The sequence below is a fragment of the Myxocyprinus asiaticus genome, chromosome 33 (genome assembly GCF_019703515.2).
Source record: "Myxocyprinus asiaticus isolate MX2 ecotype Aquarium Trade chromosome 33, UBuf_Myxa_2, whole genome shotgun sequence".
Classification (NCBI taxonomy): domain Eukaryota; kingdom Metazoa; phylum Chordata; class Actinopteri; order Cypriniformes; family Catostomidae; genus Myxocyprinus; species Myxocyprinus asiaticus.
The window spans coordinates 6,504,921-6,523,448 of NC_059376.1; the positions used below are offsets into that span (position 1 = coordinate 6,504,921).

The window sequence follows — 18,528 nt, forward strand, 5'->3', positions numbered from 1 at the left end:
TAGTGTCTGATGTATGTCTGATGTGGGCTGGCTGGTGTGACTCTACCTGCTAAGCCGATAAAGAGAAGTCATGACTTCTGAAAAATTTGATGGAAGAGTCTTGAAACGTTCTTGAGCAGGATGTTTCCTCACAGAACTGTGACTACATCATGACAGACCCATTTATTCATATCCTTCATCACTACATATTTTCAGTTATGACATCTTCAACTTCCTCACCAATAATATAATGTGTTTCAGTGGCTCAGACTCCGCCCACCTGTGTTCAAACTCTGTGGTCTTTCACCAATGAAATAAGACAACTCACAGATGTTGTAATAGCATGGTCATTATAAACATCAAAGTTTTTTTTTACTTAACAGTAATAAAATTGGCCTTAACTGTGCTTATAAATGAATAAAACTAAACAAACGGTCTTAAAATACGCTTTAAATATGTTTTCTGCAAAATGTTTCTTATTTCTTTCTTTTGATTTTTGGGTAAAATATGAATTTAGGTATTGAGTCTGGTGCAACTTTACCAACAAACAAGGTTCATGGAAACAGCAAAGTACTAATGAAGAAGCTAAATCCAATGACAACTGGGGAAAATATGACCCAGGCATGTTCTTGACAGGTTTCATGGTATTTGGCCGATAGCAGGACAGGCATGTGAAATGTAGTGAAAGAGCTGATTGAATTTTTATATATATATATATATATATATATATATATATATATATATATATATATATATATATATATATATATATGAAAAATGCTTATTTATTAGCACTGTGGGGTGAAATACTGTACAAAATGTCCCATTTCCTATATGAAAAACTGAGCTCAATTTCTTCTGCTGCTTATATCATGATTTAAATTGGCCAATCCAATCAACATAATAACAACAGGTATAGGTACAGGTATACAGAAACCAAAATGATGTTTGAATATTTCTGATTGCACATAGCGATAGAGACATGTACATCAGGATTTCCCACAAGGGTGAGACAAACTGTTGTCAAAGAGTCTGTCCTCTAGTTGCATCATTAACAGGAAAACAAGCTCTCTTTCTCTCCCTTACCTATAAAATAAAAAATAAAAAAAATGTTTCTAATCAAGGTGCAGTAAACACAAAGGACTTTGCTCTTTTGGATATTGAGAGTTTATATGGTTTTTCAAAATATTAATATGAATGTCACAAAAAAAAGTATCAATCAAGTATCATTAATTCTTCATGACATGCTGTTGTTTCTTTTCATTATGAATGGCTAAAAAGACTTTTTAATATCACTGATACTTTTGACTGCATTTGACAAAACAAGGATCACAACAACAAAGATCTTACCTGAGAACATACCGGTAATGATGAAGGCGTCTGATCAAAATGCCAATCTCAATCAAATTTAGCATATTCCCTTTTGTTTTTTTATTTGTTTTTTACTAAACTTGGCAATAAAGTGACACAATTTGTTGAGCCCCACCAAAATGCACCCAACCACATAGTGACCAATCCTCACTGCTAAGCAAATTACCTCTGAGTAAATTTGGTATCTGTGCAACAATAGCATGTGAACATATTGTGTGTGCTTACACTCTGACTGTGTATTCTGTGAGATCTGAGGACGAGTATAATGACGGAAGATGGAATACTGAACCACATAAATCACTAAAATAAATACTGTACACAGTGATGACTTTTTATTCTAAAGGTCTAATAATTGGGGAGACCGGGGAGTGTTATAACACTGGGTGAGTTCAGTTGTAACATCAGTTTAGCTAATTAGAAATTACAGTAGCTACAGGGATGAAATTACATTTATACATGACCGTCTCCCTCTTTAGGTGACAGTATAAGTTTTAAGACTCTGATTAATACATACAAAAGGATGGTTTATAATTTTATATGCGATCTGGACCGGTATCATTTGAATCACAAGGATCTCTTGTTTAATATATCATCTACACAAGCTTTTCATCTACATAATGAACAAACTGATAAGCCTGCCACAATAAATTAATGCACAATAAAATAATACTCCTGTAGTTCTGTGTACAGCAGCGCCATCTTTAATTTTTAACAGGAATTACAACGAGGCTGTGTGTGATATACAAAAGAATGGGGGTGTGGGTGTGGGTGGGGGTGGGGGGGGGGGTTAACTGTAGTCTGCAGTTACAATTTTGCTACAGTATAGCTAACAATTGCTGGTTAGAATTTTCTAATTTTCTGATCTGTAAGAGTGTTATAATTATACATACGAGGATTTTTAAAATGAAAAATATTTAACAGAAAGAGTGGAAAGTAGCATTGTCCCAGAAAAAAATAAACGGGTGGGACCGGACTTTGTCTCTAACTAGTTGTGTACGATGGATGTAAATATTATCCTTTTAACTCTTAACCGTGTATTTAAATATATGTCACAAATGTATTTTGATATATAAGCTTTTCTCTGTAGTTATTCAGGCGTACAGTCTTGCTCAGACCGCTACTGAAGGAGCACATGAACGACATTGGCTGTGTCTCGTTTGGAAGGCTGCATGCTAGGTAGGACGCATCCTTTGAAGGCTGCAGTATACCGAGCGTCCTCCTTTAAACAAATCTCGTTTAAACGAGACGGCCTTCGTAGGACAAACGGAAACGGAACGTAACATGGTTGCTATGACAGCACGCCACTCTTTAACAAGCACGAGCGCTTTGAGTGAGAAGTTAACAAAGTCCCTTTAGAAGGGAATGTATGAGGTACATTTTAGGAGAGTTATAATGATGTAAATAGAAAAGAAAATAGATTTTACAGGCGTACTTTTAGTCTAATACTTTATTTTAATGATATATTAATATAACTATACATATTATATACTCTGCACCCATCTACTGAGGTACTTCAACTTTGGAATTAACATTCCTTGCGTTTGAACATCATATTTACGGGCAAATTGGCATCATTTTTTTTAGACATTTCCGTTGAAGCAAAGAATTGTAGGTTATGAGTGCCCACGAAGGATACACCTCATGCATCCTCCGAATTCCCGTGAAAGAAGGTCGCATTTGAAGGCTGCATTCGAAGTGTCCTACTCCTTTTTCTGAAACAAAACAGCCTCGATGCCATATGCGGCCGACAAATGCGACCTCCGGAGGACGCATCCTTCCAAACGAGACGGATGGACCAATTCAATCATTTGTAATCACAGGACAAGGCATTTCTAAAATTAATTTCATAAAGAATGATTAGGCAGGTTTCCGTTTCTTTTCTGTTTCAGTCTTTGAATAGATTAAACGATTATACTGTACTTGTTGTAAAACAATTTTCTCCAGTAAGACAAAAAATGGCCTGAGATTTTAATACACCACAAAGTAGAATTCAGCTTTCTGGGCCCTCAGTTTTTTTGTTTTTTTTTTTCAAACAGAGCAAGATCATTGTTGTGTCATAGACAACAGTCATAGCAAGTGCGGATTGACGGTCTCAGACGTGGAGGCAACTGAGATTCGAAGCGCATTGGGAATTGGGCATTCCAAATTGGGGAGAAAAGGGGAGAAAAAAAAAACAGTCACAGCAAGTAACATCTGGGGCCAAATATAGCCTAAATTTGACATTTATGTATTAGGGTACAACAGGGCTAAAGGCCCATGGGGTAAAAGACTCCTTTGATTTGATTTTCTCCCAAAACATTAAACAACATTAAAAACTACAACGCTTTCTTAAACACCTGTTTGTCACTGTGCACTGCAAAATGTCCCTGATTCAAGATATCATTGCGTATAATGTCTAAAGTTTGATTTTGAGGTCATTTGACTGATCCAATCACAAAGGAAATTCACTTGTTTAAAGAATACTTGAGATTTAATGAAATGTCAAATGTGATTGAAATGAACAAGAAATTATGCACCCTTTTATGAAGTGGTTATTTTGAATAAGCATTATCTTAATTTGTTACTCAAAAAAAGCATCTTGTCTCAAAAGTATTTGCACAAGTTGACAAATTGTGCCCCTATAACTATTGCCCCGGTATCTAAACTATAAATATATCAATATATATCAATATAACCCCCCTGGGGACCCCCTCATCACCTTTTTTTTTTTTTTTTTTTACTTTTATTCAAAATAACCTTCTATTATTTCTTTTAACACAAATTATGTGGCTCCGTCAATATTCAATAAAAACAAATCTAATGATTCTTGATACTCTTTGTGACCAGAAAAAAAAAAAAAAAAACTAATTTTCCTTAAGGTCTTCCTTCAAGGGCAGTGGTGGCTCAGCGGTTAAGGCTCTGGGTTACTGATCAGAAGGTTGGGGGTTCAAGCCCCAGCACCACCAAGATGCCACTGTTGGGCCCTTGAGCAAGGCCCTTGACCCTATCTGCTCCAGGGGTGCCGTATCATGGCTGACCCTGCACTCTGACCCCAGCCTAGCTGGGATATGTGAAAAAGAAGAATTTCACTGTATATGTGCAAATAATAATGTGTGATAAATAAAGAAAATTATTAATTAATTAATTTAGCCCCGTTGTACCCTACTGGTAGATAGACATATTCAACGACCTCAATTGGCCAATGACTGTCGATTCCTCTGACTCGATTGCGTCATTTGTGCGTAAGCGCAAAAATATAGTACCACATACAACCACAAGAGGGCAGGCCAGGCACTTGAACAATGTCAATGAAAGTATTCCGTGACAAACACGGTCGTGTCTAGAAGGTAACCGTCTCACGTCAAGATTCTCGCGCATGCTCATTCTGTTGATGCTTTCGCCGCTCGACTTTCAGCTTTATAAATGATGGAAAGCATTAAGTTTGTCTCTTAAAGTATCAAGTCACGCAGAGCTGATGAACGCATTTGTGTGTGTAGCACTGTATCAAGTTCTGTCGTTTTTATGTTGTTACTGTCAGTAACAGTAATAATAATAATAATAATAATAATTATTATTATTATTATTATTAAGAGTCTTGCAGTAATTATCACACGCCATGCATAACTTGAAAAAATGTTTTTTGTCTTCTTAAAATCTCATATTGCATCCCATGTATATAGGGCACAGTAATGTTTTGACATAAGTTCATAAGGCATGTATTATTTGGTTTAGGGTTAACATATAAGTGGTTGGGTGGATGGTACATTCTCCATTGTGAGCAGGGGGATTTAGGAACATTACCCGTTCTTGAGCAGGACTTACCATTTCGTTTGTGTGTTAAAATAAGTGCCGATCCATCGCTATAATGTGTTATTTTGAATGATACGATGAGTGCTCGTTGGCTGTTATTAGTGGCATTGAGTGACAGCTGTAATGTTCGCATGCACACAGACGCGCGCTCTACTCGCCCCTTTCCAGTCGAATCGCAAAAAAATATGCAAACAAATGTGCCATCACTCAAGATATGCATCCACAGATGTGTGGATGCAATCTTGGTTTGTTAAAATAAAAAGCAACAAATGGGAGGATTTAAACTCTCAATCTTATACGCTATAGACAACACTTTTACCACTAGACCAACCAGTCAAACTCACAACAGCGAAGCCAGTTTATGTATTTTACCATGAGCAATATCCCACGATAAACAGGATCAGATGTGTGGTGTTCAATTTTTGGACCCTTTGGTACTTTTCGGGTTAAATTGACCCGGGACATTATTGGGGTTTTAAAAGCAATACAGAAAAAAAAAACTTGAGGATTAGCGCCTTTGAGTCAGGTTAGTAAGCAGCCAATAAGAATCACTCTGTTTAATGGTTGACCACTCCCTAGCAACCATTTAGCGCACCCTAGCAATCAGCCCCATTGACATCCATTCAAAAAGGCTGAGAGGGATATCTTTGGATCAGAATGTCCTAGAGGCTTGAGAGTTGGCTTGTTTAACTTGGGTGAGCAATCAGTCTTCAAGTATCATCATGGAAACTACTTAGCCATGCCCTAGCAACCATTTAGAGCACCCTAGCAACCAAACCCCATTGACTTCCATTCCAAATCGCTTAGATATGTATCTCAGGATCAGAATGTAGCCTTCTTAGTATCACCCAGGCAACTGCCTAGCAACCACATTGGCTTACCCTAGCAACCAAACAGCAAAACACATATCTCTGCACCAGAAAATCGTAGACACTTTGGGGTTGACTTATTTCACTCAGGATAGCAAGGAGCCTTGATAAGTATCAACCTGGTAACTGCCTAGCAACCAGATGTGGTTACCCTAGCAACCATGCAACGACACCAATATCTCTGGACCAGAACATCATACTGTCATGTGGGTGGCCTTTTTCAACTTGGGGCAGTTGGTGGGAAAAAAAAGCACCACTCACATTTTCTTCAGGAAATGTACCTATCTAGTGAGTGAGTGAGTGTGTGTGTGTGTGTGTGTGTATACAGGTTTTACTATCAAGGATAGTAAAACCTGAGATCACCTACGTTGTGAGGACCAGCCAGCAGTCCTCACAAGGGAAATGGCATATTAAATTATGATTTTTTGAAAATGTAAAAATGCAAAAAGGTTTCTGTGAGGGTTAGGTTTAGGGGTAGGGTGAGGAGATAGAATCTATAGTTCGTACAGTATAAAAATCATTATGTCTATGGAGAGTCCTCATAATGATTGCTGCACCAACATGTGTGTGTGTGCATGTTTCTGTGTGTCTGTCTGTGTGTTTCTGTGTGTATGCGGGTCAAATTGACCCGAACATCTTATGAAGGACATGAATGTGTGGGGGCATTGTAGCATGTGTACTCAATGAATTTTTTTTCTTTTACATGTTCTTCACAGAAAATAAGCCAAGGCCTGGAGATTCAGGTTGAAAAATTGTACCCTTGTTTCATTTTTCTTTTAGTAAAAATTTGAAATGGGTCAATTTGACCCAAACACCACATAAGAGTTAAGAGTTGAAGTTATCAAATTAGCAAGGTGACATTGGTTCAGTGTTGAAATTCCATCAGAATCATCATTTTGGTTGAGGTTGAATATTCAATGCTAAAATAATATTGAATCAATGTTGATAATTCATTGCATTTCAGTGTTGAAAAGACACTGAGCCTCAGCCACGGATTCAACTGGCTCACCCTCCAGGTAAGCATTAATTAAAATGTTGTCTGAAGTATTTTCTGAGGTAATTTGTCCGTTAAAATTTGCCAAAATTATGGCAGACAACTTAATTGGCCTAAATTTACACCCATTTTGGTGATTAATTTAAACAGGAGTGTATTACTTGTTTCTGTTCAAATGATAAACAGATTTAACGGCTGGTTGGCCTCAGCTAGTTAGGGTGGCAATGGAAATGTTGCTTTCTGAGGTAAATTATTCGTTAAAATTCGTGAAAAATGTGGATGGATTAATTAATCGCAATTAATTAACAGCCATGTTGGTTGTTTTATTATTTATGTGATTTAGTACTGTGTTACTCGTTGCTGTTTCACAATAAACGGATATTTTGTCACTCAATTAAATTGAGCGGGAATTCATCGGAACCACTTTAAGGCTCTGTGCTGGGAAAAAAGTTTCCAATTTTCCAGTGCTCTTGAACACGGCATAACAGACTCTAAGCACGAAACAGACAAAGGAGGACAGAGACGGAGAGGAGGCATAAAGGCTGATACTAATGTGTCGGGCCTACGCCGTAGCCTCCGCGTCTGTTTGGATTTATAGTTCTGCGTTCAGTGTTGGTGTCTGTGTCGCAGCAGAAGAAGACGTTTTGTTTACCTTGGTGCTTGGGGAAGCGGTGCATATGCTGTGTTCCATTTGTCTCGGAAGTCGGAGCTCGGGACTCGGATCGACGTCATATCCGTTAAAAAAAACAAGAAATCTGAGTTGGATGCGTTCCACAACACGTCAAGTTGGAAAAAAAGATGGATGCCTCCAGGAAAGTAATTGTTGCACTAGCTCTTTTGGAGTACAGAGAGCTACAAAATAAGTATGCCCTTCACCTAAGAGACCTCAAGGAAGATGACAGAAAGCGGAGAAGGTATGTTAATGTTTACGTGTATTTGATTGTATCAAAACATGTTAAGCACGTTTTAATCGAACCAGCGGTGTAAACAAAGGGCAATGCCCTATGGAAGTACAAACGTATATTTGCAATGTAAATTTGCCTAACGGAGTTTATGTGTAAACGGTTTTACGGTTTGTAACATTAGGCAGTGTTGTTGTAGCAACATTGACCATTGTTCTTGTAGCAGCAGCGACCATTGTTGTTGTTAGCAGCAGCGACCTAGCCAATTTTAGCTGTACCAGTTTATAAACAACACATTACACGGTAATTCACGCGTAACAGGATCGTAGCAACATGCCTATAGGCAACGGTAATACAGTATTGTGTATACGACTTACTAAACTGGACACACAAAAAACTTTAAACCCACAGCATACTACAGTCGATGCTCTTCGCGGCCATCTTGCATCTTGAGCTCGTCCGAATTTCCGAGTAGGAATTCCGACATCGGGGGGTGTTCCATTTGTCAGTTCCGGTCTCAGAACTCGGAAAATAACTCGGAGCTCCGACTTCTGAGACAAATGGAATGCACGAACAGATCGCTACTTTTGTTCAAACTGGAGTTAATTAACATTTATTGGAATCTCTATTAAATATATCTGTCACGTTTTGACTGACATTGTTGTTATATGGATACAGTTTTTTATTATGAACATTTTTAGATCTGTTCAACCCGTTTGTATGTAATAAGCCTCAGCGCTTTCATAATGCTATTACATTCATTCCTAATGAATGTGAAACTACTGCAGATATATTTTTTATCATCCTGGGGAGGGTCTCTAGTTGCACAACGGACCAATCACAACTGTTGCGGTCCGCATATACACGACGCGTATTTACATTTGGTTACATTTTTGGAGAGGTGTACGTCAGGCTACGGCGTAGGTCCTTATTTATTATTTACTTTATTATTATTATTGTTTTCCTTTTTGGTGTGGGTGTTCCCAAAGAGAATCATATTGTGTTCAGGTGGTGAATATGTATTTATTTTAATTATCTTTTTTTCTCCTACAGTGTCCCGCAGCTCCAATTTGACTTGTTTAAACAAATATAATAAGCAATAATGCAGATAAATATTTCACCTCATGTCACTTAATATTTTCCTTTTAGCAGACGAGCAAGTTGATTGCAGGCCCTTCAATGAGATGCCACAAGATGGAAGAAATGGTATATATATCAGTGTAATAAGATTTATATGTTAAGTGTTACATGGATTCAGGTTGACATGTAAACAAATTGTCATTGTCTACCTGTAGGAAGCACTGGTAAATGTTGCCATTGCCATTTCCACACTGGCCAACTGTATTTCAGAATATTAAAAGTAGTTACTTGCTAATCTGGAAAGTAGAGTAGTCATTTTAGAGTTACATTATGATCTGTAACTCTAAAAAGGAATGTCACGTGCAGCATGGCAACAAATAGCCACCAATTTTAAAAACATGATAAAAAAAACCTAACGGCAATGTTTTTCCCCCCTTCGTTTTTCCCTTTTTGTAGGCCCATCAGAGGGACATTTCCTAGGTTCGCTCACATATGGTAAGAATTAATTTCTGCCAATTGGTACCTGCGACAGGTGTTGAATATTAGTTAATTTTTTCTTTGTTTTTAATTAAAGGTCAGAGAATGGAATCTCCTGAATCAAGGCAGATAATAAAAGACAAGTAATTAAGAAATGTACAAAATATATATCATAACATCTGAAAGTTAATACAATCTGTTTTTTGTTTTTTTTTTTGTATGTTTTTTGTAAAGGGAAGTAAGATGTTTGTTTTTGTTTTTGTTTTTTGTTTTTTGTTTTTATTAAGTAAAAAGTAGAATGCACCAAGGCAGTGTTTCTCAACACCAGTTCTTAGGCTTCCCCTCCCAGAATGTTGTAAGAATGTCTCACTAATTAAAACACCTGATTCAACTCATCAGCTTGTTGGTGTGTTAAATGGGAGATTTCTAAAACATTCTGGGAGGGGGGCCCTGAGGACTGCAGTTAAGAAACACTGCACTAAGTGTTATGAAAACTTAAGGCTGTGTATCATAGCAGTTGTTGACATAGTGTTCCTTTTTTTCAAACTGCTTTCCCTTTCAAGACATTACTTATTCTAAACTGACTGAAACACTGGCTGAACTAGCGTCCGAAGTGAAAGAACTCCATCTAGAGGTCCAGGGTTTCATAAGACGGCAGCTACCAATCTCTCCCCAATTACATCTCTCGCTCCCTCTAAAAGACTTGACCAAGTTAGAAGAAGCTGAGTGGATTCTTCAGAGTGAAGATGCCAGACGTGTGATGGTAATTTAAATCTTTAGGTTTTTAGAAAAGCAAGTTTTACATTCAACACACACATATCTACTAGGCAAATATTGTTTTTCAATGCTGTCTAGCAGGAAAAATACGTTCCCATGTAGCCACATGGCATTTTTTGTAACCTATCCATGTACTGTGCAAATATGTCCCCCGAAACCCTTCTAGGTTGGCAGTTTTGCTATTGTGGGAGGAGCATCAGTTGAGGCGCATATTAGAAGGATGCTGGCCTGTACTCTAACCAGTGTGCTGGTCTCTCAGATGAACTGGGCAGGGAAGAAACTGAAAGATGAGCATAAATGAAAAATGGCATTCAGAGACACAAGGCTGAAGATGTGCATGTTTGGTAAGTTACTGTCAGTAGAGAAATGGAGAAAAATGTTAAAAGTGTAATTACAGTGTGATTTCAGTTTTAGCTGTTTCTTAAAATATTTCACATCCCATAAATCTTATTTGCAACAATTTTTGGTCTGCTGGACCCTATATGTCACCATGTCAGTCTGTCAGCAGTTAGGTCCAGAGTGGTATATCTCAAAATCTATTAGGTGGATTGCAAAATTGTGTCAACTTTAATGTTGCAACAGGGTTAATCCTGTCCGTTTTGGTGACCCTATGACCTTCCTTCTAGTGCCACCGACACACTATTTGGGCCCCATACCAAGTGCCATATCTAAAGAACTGTAGTAGCTAGGGACGTGAATCCAAGTCCTATTAGGGGGTTGAGTTGCCAGGGACGCTCAGTCAATTTAAAGCGCTCCAAATTCGATAGGACCTAAGGAAGTCCCTGGAGGGATTGGGAGGCTTGAGACCTTCTTTATCAGCGCTCCAGCTAGAGTTAGAATACAGTGCCCAGCAGTAATGGTGGAAATTACAGCAATAGTGGTAAAACCACCTGAAATATTTGTAATCTGGTAATAACAGATTTAGTCGTAATAACAGTACAGTGGAAATATTTGAGAGAATACGTTAGCCTATTTACTAGGCAATTTCTTATTTTACCATTTTAATTCTAGGTAATTATCCACCTTACTTTACTTTTTTTTTTTTTTTTTTTTTTACTCACAAACTATTTTAATCTTTTCACCTTGCCTCAGTCCTCCAGTGTATCTGCAGGTGCTTAAAAGGAAAATGTCTAGATTAAAAATCATTAAATAGTCTTACATTTTAATTCAGCATAACTTCAACATAAACATTTTATCAAATTTCAAGTTGCACTTAATTTTGTGGTACATTTGTAACATAATTAGTCACATTTCCAAATATTTAAGACCCACCTTCTGTCAATTATACACTACTACCAGTCAAAAGTTTTAGAACATTGTGCAGTTCTAACTTCCTGTTTATTTTTTATTCTTTAGATGCCTTACAACAACAGGTGAAAGCTGATAAAAGGAGGCCTCGGAGTTTGTCTTTGCTGTGACAGTGCAAAAATGGCTCCGTTATGCCCCTGAACGGCTTGGGGGCATTACTCGTGTTGGAAACCCCTGAGTTTATCAGAGTATATATTTAATGAGGAGTATAAGGCCATCCTTTTCACATCAGAAGCTTCAGTCCTTGAAAAGCTCCTGAAAAGTACTGAACAGTGGTAATGTTTCAGTCTGTAGTACTGTGGTGTTTCTGTCTTTGTTGGTGAGTTTCCATTTGCATTTACTTCCATTTTGCAGATGCAGGTTGCATTTGTTATGTTGTCATGGTTTTCCGGGCTCTTCTGCTGGCAGTTACATTCTGCTTTATGAATTCTGAATTAACAATTCCATCTAATTGTTTTAAGTCACTGTCATGTAGTTTATCATAATCTGTACATAAGTTATTTTAAGCTCTATACATTTTAAAGTCACCATGCAATGCCATTTTTAGAACCTCTCTTTTTTCCCAAATGTGATTTTATTTCCTGTTCAAATGGTGTGGAGGCATACATAAATACATTTGCATGTAAATTGAAGGACATGTATTTACTTTAAGTTAGTGACTTTTTGGTTCAAAACCATGTTAATTGCATCCCTACATGGTCTCTGATTGAAAGGAGTCAAAATTGACATGATTTACAGGCATAAAATCCTGCTGTACATAAAGCAAGATTGATTTGATATTGTTTCAATGTTGATTAGATGTTAAATAAGTGATTTAATTTAAGTTGAAAAAATATTGATTTTATGTCCATATTGATCTATTTTTCATCGTTGAAATAACATTAATTCAGGGTGCAAACCTGATGAAAAATAAATGCTAAATTTCAACACTGATTCAATTATAGTTTGGTTGATGCATTAACATTGATTCAATGTTGATTCAATGTTGGTCTTCTATCTTGGTTATGTGAAATATTTAAGAACTTCAATTTGTAATCAAGAAAGACCATTTATCAAAACAGACCATTTAAAATAATCTTTTAACAGTGAATTACATAATTAATCTTCATGAGTTTCGCCACTTCGCATCCCCGATAAAGCGCCATCGACAGTATGCGCATGCGCGAGAATCTTGACGCGAGACGGTTACTTCTAGACACGACCCTGTAAAGCCGCGCCGATCGGATAGCAGTGAACAGGCTTTTTCAACGTTTATCCTGAAAAAAGGGATTAATACATAAAATGCAAAATACATTTAATGGAATATCATTAACGACGGCCATTTCGACTTCATTTTCTATTCACAAGGTTATTTCTCAGTTAGCCAGGAAGTTAAACAGGAAAGTCTGCCGCTTATCTATAGCACAATACAATAATCTAATGTACCAGTACCACTCTATTTAAGTCACAACCCCCTCGTTTACCTCTTGACTATAACAATACTGCTGTGACGACCAAAGATAACCATGTTTTCCTGCCAGTGCTCATCAGCATCACTGTTGAGGTCATCACATACGACGTGCCACACCAGCATCCAAGCCATTTACAAACAACTGAAATGAACAAAAGCCAGTCTTCGTGTAGTTTTTCTTTGTGAAATGCATTCATGATCTCTGAAATCTATTTGTGGAGCACGCTACGGATTATAGGGCCACCTCAGTCATACAGGACGTAAGCTGAGATCCTCATTGATTCGTTATAAAGGTTAGAGTCACAGAAGAGCCTCTTACCTGCATATCTGGATAGATGGAGTCGCTTGTGCATTTGAAACGGACATCATGTGCAGCTTGTGTCTTGGCTCGTCTTTAACGCTGACTCCGTGTGTCGTAATGAAATAGACCGAGTCAGGCGGAGCAAGAGCTGCAGGTTTGAAGGGTAAATCGATTGGTCAGACTCTACTTCCACGACTGTGGTAAAAGACGTGGTGTAAAACAGTCAGCGAATTCGTATGTTGATTATTTAAAATAAGGAAGGAGCGCGAATCGTTCACCAATTCGCCTAAGATGCTTTAGAAATTGTTCTTTCGTTTATTATCACAGTTTTGACTACACGTGTCTATAGAGCTTGCACTGCTCCCATATATGGTTGTTCTTTATAAAATAACATTTGCATGTTAACCCCTACCCACATTTTACACTTAAGACTTTAACCTACAAGTTTACCCATGTGTTTAGGCTATCAGTCGTTGAAATTAGTTAAATTGCCATAAACCTACAGCACGAAAGGCTCATTCAATGCTCATTTTACTAAACCACCGAAAGGTGGCAGCAGAGACCATGTTTTCACACAACAGCATCTCACACTCTGTAAGCAGCCGTCACTGATTATAGCCTATTTGTTTGTTGTTTGTTTGTTTGTTTGTTTGTTTGTTTCTTAGTCATTGTCATACGCTTGTTTTATCAGTATGTTTGTTCCCTAGGAACTATGAGACTCCCTGATATTTACATAGTGGGCAACGCAGCGACAGCGTGACCGCTGTCACGCCTAACTGTATTCCTTTTCGCGCCCAAATTCAAATTTTTCAACGTTCGATCGAACTCTTCCCTTTTGTTAGCTCTATTATAGCCTATACAACTCTTGTTTTTGTATATTTTATTTCACTATATTTTAAAAAATTTTTATTTATTTTTTTAAATCCCAGAAATAATAGTCAAGGCAAAAGCAGCTGTGTAACCCATGACTTTTATTAAAAAGTGTAGCATAACACAATGCATAAACAATTAATTAAATAGCACATCCCTCCAAAAAAGATACTTTACTTGACAACACAGTGTGCTTACATTGAAATGATCTGCACCAACCCAGTATACTGAAGTCTGAAGTGCAAATGTCTTACAATAAACAACCCTTGGGGTTTTACTTAGGCGTTTTCAAGAGCCACCGACGATTTAACCCCACAGCGAGGAGTAAATCTAAGCACGTTATGTACAGGTTACGCGCATGATTCTTTACGAAAACAAAACGATTTAAACGGGTCCGTTCCTCCACTCATGGACGCATGATTTGATAAACCAAGTATACAATACTTAACACAAACATGACTTGATGAATCGTAACGTTTCACCAAGGAAACTTTACACAAGATGCTGAAGACTACATCTTCAGTCGCAAATAGGCTATGTACAATTCTTAGATGCTTGCATTATTGGATCATTAGTCATTTGTATGGTAGATCTACCAAGGTCTCCAGACATTGGCATCGGTGATGAGTGGCGCGGACTGAGGTCGACTGACAATCGCAGCGTTCCTTTGTTCGGAATTTACGATTCTTGAGCTGCTTGATTTCAAGTTCAGAAGTTTTTGTTGTATTTGGGACATCGACATCATTCTGGGGCTCTGCGCACAGCAGTTCTGGCAGGCTGGTGCAGCGGGCACCGTCGAGCGCTGGATGAACTCGTTGACGCGCTGACGTGTTTCTGCGCCCAGGTTGGTTTGAGGCAGGAGCGCTGAAACGCGCTGCAGGCAGGTTTTGTACCCCTCTTCAAAACTAAACGTACTGTCTGTGAATAGAAATAAATATAGAGTTTAGTATGCTTTGCATTTATTTATATATTTGCCATAATATGAGTTGAAAGGACGTATTATATTTGAATATTTAAAGAAAGCTCACCTTTAGATGGGCTGGATTGAATATCAGTCAGGAACCTAACGGTCATCTCCAAAATATCTGCTTTTTCCAGTTTAGAATAACGGCAGCTCTGCAATGGAGAATAAGCAACGGTAAGAATACACGTAAAAATAAAATAACCCATTTTTAATGTTGGAGTTCGGCTATTTAAATAGCATTTGTTGCGTTTATATAAAAACAACTTACATCTGTCAGAGGAAGAATAAGCGCTTTCAATCGGTTGAGGCTCTCGTTGATGCGCGCTCGTCGTCTCTTTTCCAGTAAAGGCTTCAAGGTTTTTCTCAGTTCGTTTGCCTCTTTTCTCATGGCCACCGTGCGGGGCGCACAAGACAGGGCAGATACAGCAGTGGCGTTGGGAGTCATTTTGAGGTTGTGAGTAGCTCTCGTCTGTGCTGGACTGTGGATCAGCGCCCGGTTTATATTCGTAGCTGGCTCGTCATGGGAACGCCCCCACGCTTCGGATAACTCCTCTGGTCAAATAACTTCAAACTGTGGAACAAAAGGACGCGTCTGATGCTTGTATAAATTACACTCATCAATTTATATGTTATCTGCTTTTAAAAATGAATGTTTATAAATCAAAATATATTCCTCTAGCATATAGCCTTTAGGGCATATTTTTTGCTCTTGTGCCCATGGTGATTAGATTATGGGGAACTTTGGATATTAGCTTTAACTGCTAATATCTGAACTCTACTATAGTTTAGTTTTATTAATTTTAACAATTTTACCAAACATTTAACATATTCTGAATATTTCTGCAATTTGTATGGCATGTCTCCAAATGTTCTTTCCAAGGGTCATTGCTGAACACAGAATATATATATATATATATATATATATATATATATATATATATATATATATATATATATATATATATATAATAGCCTATTTATATTGTGAAAGAAATTGCATTATAAAGATTATGTCTTAAAGAGAATAGCTTAACCATTGTTCTTTTATAAGAAAACATGTTAATGAGAGGGAGAGGGATGCTGATGACGTATGAGGAGGACACGGGATTGGGATCCAGTTTAGGGTGGGATGAGCATTCATAATTTAAATTATACAGACAGATTCCCAAGCCACGCCGTTTTAAACTAACATCTGTCTGTAAATTGTGATCAACAATAGTTTTTCTCTTATGATGACGTGGGTTACACCTGTACCTCTGAAGCTTTCATGGGGAGGGTTGGAGCGCACGCTTCCCCCAGCAGACTGACAAATCACCATACAGCCAACCGTAGGTTCACTTCATCCAGTACTTAGCAGACATTGGTTGAATCCAGTGGACGTCTTGTTTTCACACAAACAATAAAAAAATGTATGTTTGTTTTACATTTGATACATGGTGCAAAACATACACTTGACGTTTGCGTACTCAACTTGCCTACATTAAACTTTCTGTTAGACTTTTTCAGTGTACTGAAAACACACACAACCTTTGTCCCATGTTTGGTTGTCAAAAATGTTCTTCTGGTGGTCCCTGTAGTCCCATGGGATCCACGCGTCCTGCACGCGTCATGGAGAGGTCTCCAGATGGCCTCCTCTCATCAACCAACCCCCTTTTAGTGATGCCGAAACTTGCGCCCCTCTCCTCTCCTTTCCTTAAGTTTAGTCTTGGTTGTTTTTTAAAAGCATTTTGGCGTGGGTGACCCATCTGTATACGTCTCGTCAATGGTTTTGGATTACAAATGATCAAACAAAGGGAGACGCTTTATTCGTTATTTTGCGCGCAGATATTGGCTAGCCGCTGTCGCTTCATTCTGTTTCTGAATAGCGCTTTATTCCTGCAACGTGTATTGTTGCATACTCTAGATTATACCAGACGTAGCACTATTATATTACATTACATTAGCAAAGGCTGATATGTAAATTGAGACAGAACGTGTTCAAAATACAACTAAGCTCAAAGATGTGAACATGCCAGTTCTATTCCTTGCTAATCAACGTTGTCACGTCAACATTTTAAACTATTTTTTAAAGTGATATATGTCATAGAAGTACTTTTTGGTGTGTGTTTTTGTATTTTATGGATTTTATTTGCAAAAGCAGAATGAACACAAGGGAGCGTCAGAGTTGCGATGTCGCGTTTGCTTTTCGGTACGTGCCCTGCACGCGCCCCATTCCCCCATGGGTCCTTCATTCATACAGCGTGTCATGGGAGTCTTTTTTCACATGCATTCAGTTACAACTCTTTTTGTTCCTTTTAGTATTTTAGCGTGGGTACCCCATCTGTGCCATAATCATAGCGTACACTTACACAGTGACCTTTTGTCTAGGCTCATTCCAGTACGTGGGAACAAGGTAGTTTAAGGATACGTTAAATGCAGCATTGTAGAAGGTTCTGCTTTTAGGTAACGTGTGGGGGAAGCTGCTGATGACAGTTAACGATATTTAGTATTTTAAAACTAAGTTCTTTGTTATTTGTTAGCTGGTATGTATTTATATTCCTGCAAGAAGGCCTTTGCTCTAAAGAGAATGCTCTCTGTATGTTGCCTTATTCAAAGAAACCTCTGGAGTTGTTAACATATAATGTTGATTTTATGTTGTAAAGTGTGGATTTTCATAGTGATTACAATTTGGTCTAAATAGCCAAAATCATCCAACTGTTTTAAATTGTTTTCAGAAGTGTTCCCAGCTCCGTGTACAAAAGTGTAATCTTGGGTTACATATCATTTATAGTCCTGGCAAAGAGCAAGAATTTAATGACAGAATGGGTCACTATAACATATATAAACCTAAAAGATGAATATAGGAATATATAACCAATGCAATTGCAATACTCAATTCAAGTTTAGGACACAAAGTGCCATTAGGATACACAGTACATGTGTACTGTTTATAATAGATGAACAGATATAAAACCAAGTCAGATTTTTTAAATGTAAAAAAAAAAAAAAAAAAATCTAAATAACATTTTTTCGTGCCTTTCACAACACACATTGTTTCAAAGCAGCTTTACAGAAAATCATGCATTAACAGAAAATGCAACTGTAATATCTATAAAGTCTTAGAGTCATCACTGTGTAGTTTGATTAAATATGATTTTAAATTGTGGGGGGCCTGGGTAGCTCAGCAAGTATTGATGCTGACTACCACCCCTGGAGTCGCAAGTTCAAATCCAGGGTGTGCTGAGTGACTCCAGCCAGGTCTCCTAAACAAACAAATTGGCCCAGTTGCTAGGTAGAGTAGAGGTAGAGTCACATGGGGTAACCTCCTTGTGGTTGCAATTAGTGGTTTTCACTCTCAGTGGGGCGTGTGGTAAGCAGGGCTGGATTGGTAATCTGGCATACCGGGCATTTTCCCGGT

General features: G+C 37.9%; 2 protein-coding genes across 4 annotated transcripts in view; both read right to left on the reverse strand.

Moving 5' to 3' along the window:
- LOC127424749 (cytosolic acyl coenzyme A thioester hydrolase-like) overlaps nt 1-13,443 on the reverse strand; it is a 166,135-nt gene extending 152,692 nt beyond the window's left edge. For 2 of the 3 annotated variants that reach the window (XM_051670184.1, XM_051670182.1), the window contains exon 1: nt 13,316-13,443. In XM_051670184.1, coding sequence (XP_051526144.1) covers nt 13,316-13,365 — 50 coding nt within the window. In that variant the 5' untranslated portion in view covers nt 13,366-13,443. Of the gene's footprint in view, nt 1-46; nt 231-13,315 lie in introns of those variants that run through there. The other variant, XM_051670183.1, reaches the window with a different exon arrangement.
- An 884-nt stretch (nt 13,444-14,327) lies between these two features.
- Nucleotides 14,328-15,587, reverse strand: hes2.2 (hes family bHLH transcription factor 2, tandem duplicate 2). Its single transcript, XM_051670189.1, has 3 exons — nt 15,400-15,587; nt 15,196-15,283; nt 14,328-15,085 (listed from the first exon to the last, which is right to left on the reverse strand). Exons 1-3 carry the CDS (start codon nt 15,574-15,576, stop codon nt 14,760-14,762), a joined length of 591 nt encoding a protein of 196 aa, XP_051526149.1. The 5' UTR covers nt 15,577-15,587; the 3' UTR covers nt 14,328-14,759.
- Nucleotides 15,588-18,528: the final 2,941 nt, after the last annotated feature.

Bases quoted from the DNA above. Each gene is read 5' to 3' on its own strand.
- hes2.2 (XM_051670189.1), bottom strand. From the start codon at position 15,576: ATGACTCCCAACGCCACTGCTGTATCTGCCCTGTCTTGTGCGCCCCGC. The intron at 15,284-15,399 runs GTAAGTTGTTTT...TCTCCATTGCAG, and splicing joins TTATTCTTCCTCTGACAGAT to AGCTGCCGTTATTCTAAACT. The intron at 15,086-15,195 runs GTGAGCTTTCTT...TTCTATTCACAG, and splicing joins TCAATCCAGCCCATCTAAAG to ACAGTACGTTTAGTTTTGAA.